We start from the raw sequence: 3,503 nt of genomic DNA, 5'->3' as shown, positions 1-3,503 counted from the left end.
AGTTTGTTAAAGTTTTTGTTTCTTGTTAATTCGATAAAAGTTAATTCGAAGGTGGTAGAACCCTTTGTGGTTCGACTCCGGCGGCACCACCGCCACACCTATTTCTACCTAATAACAGCAGTGTTAGGCGCTGCTGTGTTTCGGTTTGAAGGGTGTGGTAAGGGAGATAGACTTTTCCGAGGCGTTCCAGCTTAATCCTCAGGGGTAGCGGCGCATCTGTGGCCGACCTCAGGTAGGAATATCTAATCCTATCTGGGGTTGATTACAGATGTCCATGGGCGGCAGTAGCCACTTACCATCAGGTGGACTGCATGCTCGTCTGCTACTATCATATTATATAAAAAAAAAAAAAAAAAAAAAAAAACAAAAAAAAAAAAAAAAAAAAAAAAATTTGACAGTGACATTTCATGAATCAGACTATAGTAATATCTATATCTGTATAGATATAACTTCTTCCAATCAATTTTGAGATTGAAAATGACGCTATTTGTTTATAGGCTTATTTTTTTTGCTACGCTCATTGCCAGTACGATTAAAAAATATTTTATGCTTAGGCCCCCATCAATAATACACAAGTAAAATTAAGCCAAAAAGCAAGAAGCCACCACGAAACAAAGTATTAAAAATAGTTAAACACATAGTTGACAGTTGTCATTATTATGTCACTTGTCAATCTCGTCGTTCTTTCATTGAATTTATAAACAAAATAATTGAGCGTAGTTTAATTATTTGTTCTTTGTTTGGTTTATACAAACCTGTGTTAATTAACTATCCGTGAATAAACTACAGTTTCCGTCATTAAGTGAGTGGTAGCTATACATCTACTTGAACTGTGAATTAAATGACGTAATACAGGTGAAGGGATTTGTATTGCATGATGAGTGACGCAAAATTCTTCGTGAATTTCTCTTGCCAGCGGTGCCTACAGCCTTTGAAACTAGACGAGTCTCTAAACAACCTCGGTGAGCACACAATAGCCGATTTAACGCTACAAATACGCAGGAACAATGAGACTGACTTGGATCTCCAATCTTCGAGTATGGAGCACTATGTCCCGCCGTTTCGGATGACGGAGTCCGGGAATGGCGCGAACGGCTTCATGGTGATATCCGACGGGTGGGAAACAACGTCTTTGGGACACCAATTGCACGTAAAAGCGACATTATTCGACTTATTATCGAATAACTCCGAAGTTGACCACCCATTATGTGATGAATGCACAGATACGCTACTAGAGCTAATGGATAACCAACTACGTCTGACAGAGGCTGAATGGAAAGACTACAATGACTATTTAAAAAAATTAGAGGATGACAAAGAAGATTTGAATTTGGAAGGCCTCGAAAAAGAATTGGACGATTGGAAGCAAGAACAGAGCAGGCTGTTACAAGAGTTATCGGCGCTACAAAAAGAAGAAAAAGCGATGAAGAACGAGATAGAGGTACAAGAGAAAGAGAAAGAAAGATTGGAGGTTGAACAAGATATTTATTGGAGGGAATATACTAAGTATCGGAAAGATTTGATGACTACTGAAGACCAAATGAAGTTCTACGAATGCCAATTGTCGTACACTCAGGCTCAATTGGAAAAGTTAAAAAAGACAAATGTTTTTAAAGCAACATTCCATATTTCGGATTCCGGGCAATTTGGTATTATTAATAATTTTAGACTCGGTCGATTGCCGACCGCTCCGGTCGATTGGTCGGAGATAAATGCTGCTTGGGGCCAAACTGTACTACTTCTGTCGTCGCTAGCAAGAAAAATAAATTTCTGTTTTCAACGATACCGACTAGTACCTTACGGCAATCACTCGTACATCGAGGTTTTAGAGGATCAGAAGGTGTTGCCATTGTACGGTTCCGGGGGATTCAGATTTCTCTGGGATACAAAGTTTGATGCGGCAATGGTTGCGTTTCTAGACTGTCTCCAACAATTTAAGGAGCAGGTTGAGATGGGCAACACTGGGTTTTGCCTCCCATACAGGATAGATAAAGGGAAAATCGAAGACACGGCATCACCACCCCATGCGTATTCCATAAAAATTCAGTTTAATTCCGAAGAACATTGGACGAAGGCCTTAAAATATATGCTTACTAACTTAAAATGGGCATTAACATGGATCTCTTCTCAATTTAGCGAAGATAAGGTAGAATGCCAATGATTTTGCAATTTGTCAAACAAAATTATAGTACTAAATGTGAATATTCCATTTTTTTTGTATTAGCGTAAATTGTTTCTGTAATGTAAATAAAGATGTATATACTGTGATCTGTTATTTATTTTTACTGTTTTTTATTATTGTTATTACAATATGGGAGTAGCAGACGAGCATGCAGGCGACCTGATGTTAAGTGGCTACTGCCGCCCATGGACATCTGTAATCAACCCCAGATAGACTTAGATATTCCTACCGAGGTCGGCCACAGTTACATCGCTACCCCTGAGGACTAAGCTGGAACGCCTCGGAAGAGTATGTGTCCCTTACCACACCCTTCAAACCAGAACACAGCAGCGCTTAACACTGCTGTTATTAGGCAGAAATAGGTGTGGCGGTGGTGCCGCCGGAGTCGAACCACAAAGGGACATCTACCACCTACAAAAACCATTTACAGTGTTTTTAGTTATTTTACAAAACCATTTACAATATTTTTTAGTTACTAAACCTTTTTATTTACAAAAAAATAGTTGTCACTACAGCGCCATCTAGATTGAGAATAACAAAGTTTTGTTGTAAGCGCCATCTTGTATCACTTTTATGTACTAATTTATACTGCAGTATAGTGCCAACTTCACTTACATTTAATTTTGTATGGAGAGGATAGGTGGCGCTGTATTCCTTCACTTTTTTTTAAGTCTAATATTTTTATTTTCGATTTGATTTTCGCTTAAAATCCATACTGTTTCTCTTAAATTTGCTAGTTAAATAGTGTAAATATTCCTGATGACTAGTTAAGAATGCCTTACACCAACTACTACCACTACTTAATATTAATTTTTAAAATCTAGGAGTAGCAGACGAGCATGCAGTCCACCTGATGGTAAGTGGCTACTGCCGCCCATGGACATCTGTAATCAACCCCCGTTAGGATTAGATGTTCCTACCGAGGTCGGCCACAGATGCACCGCTACCCCTCTGAGGATTAAGCTGAAACGCCTCGGAAAATTATGTCTCCCTTACCATACCTTTCAAACCAGAACACAGCAGCGCTTAACGCTGCTGTTATGAGACAGAAAGAGGTGTGGCGGTGGTGCCGCCGGAGTTGAACCACAAAGGGTTCTACCACCTTCAAAATTCTCTTTTCGAATTAATCTCTAGAAGATAGGTATACTTAAATAACCTAATTGTAGGTACTTAAATCTTTTCCTTGTCAAGGTAACTATGTTAATCCGACTATTTTGCAAACAAGTGAGATTAAACAACACATTTGGCTTAGAGCTTAGTAAACTCTTGACAGTGCCAACTTTGTAAGCCGCGCTACTTACATGCAACTAATAGGGATTAT

The 3,503-nt window shown here is 39.0% G+C and overlaps 1 protein-coding gene across 1 annotated transcript; it reads left to right on the top strand.

Moving 5' to 3' along the window:
• Positions 1-650: 650 nt before the first annotated feature.
• Atg6 (Beclin-1-like Atg6) lies at positions 651-2,268 on the top strand. The gene has a single exon (XM_073077854.1). It carries the CDS (start codon positions 875-877, stop codon positions 2,159-2,161), a length of 1,287 nt encoding a protein of 428 aa, XP_072933955.1. The 5' UTR covers positions 651-874; the 3' UTR covers positions 2,162-2,268.
• Positions 2,269-3,503: the final 1,235 nt, after the last annotated feature.

The sequence above is a fragment of the Epargyreus clarus genome, unplaced genomic scaffold, assembly GCF_041222505.1.
Source record: "Epargyreus clarus isolate Ecla_fem2 unplaced genomic scaffold, WU_Ecla_fem_2.2 ptg000011l, whole genome shotgun sequence".
NCBI classification, from domain to species: domain Eukaryota; kingdom Metazoa; phylum Arthropoda; class Insecta; order Lepidoptera; family Hesperiidae; genus Epargyreus; species Epargyreus clarus.
The sequence above is the reverse complement of the archived record's forward strand: the minus strand, read 5'-3'. Positions and strand labels throughout refer to the sequence as shown.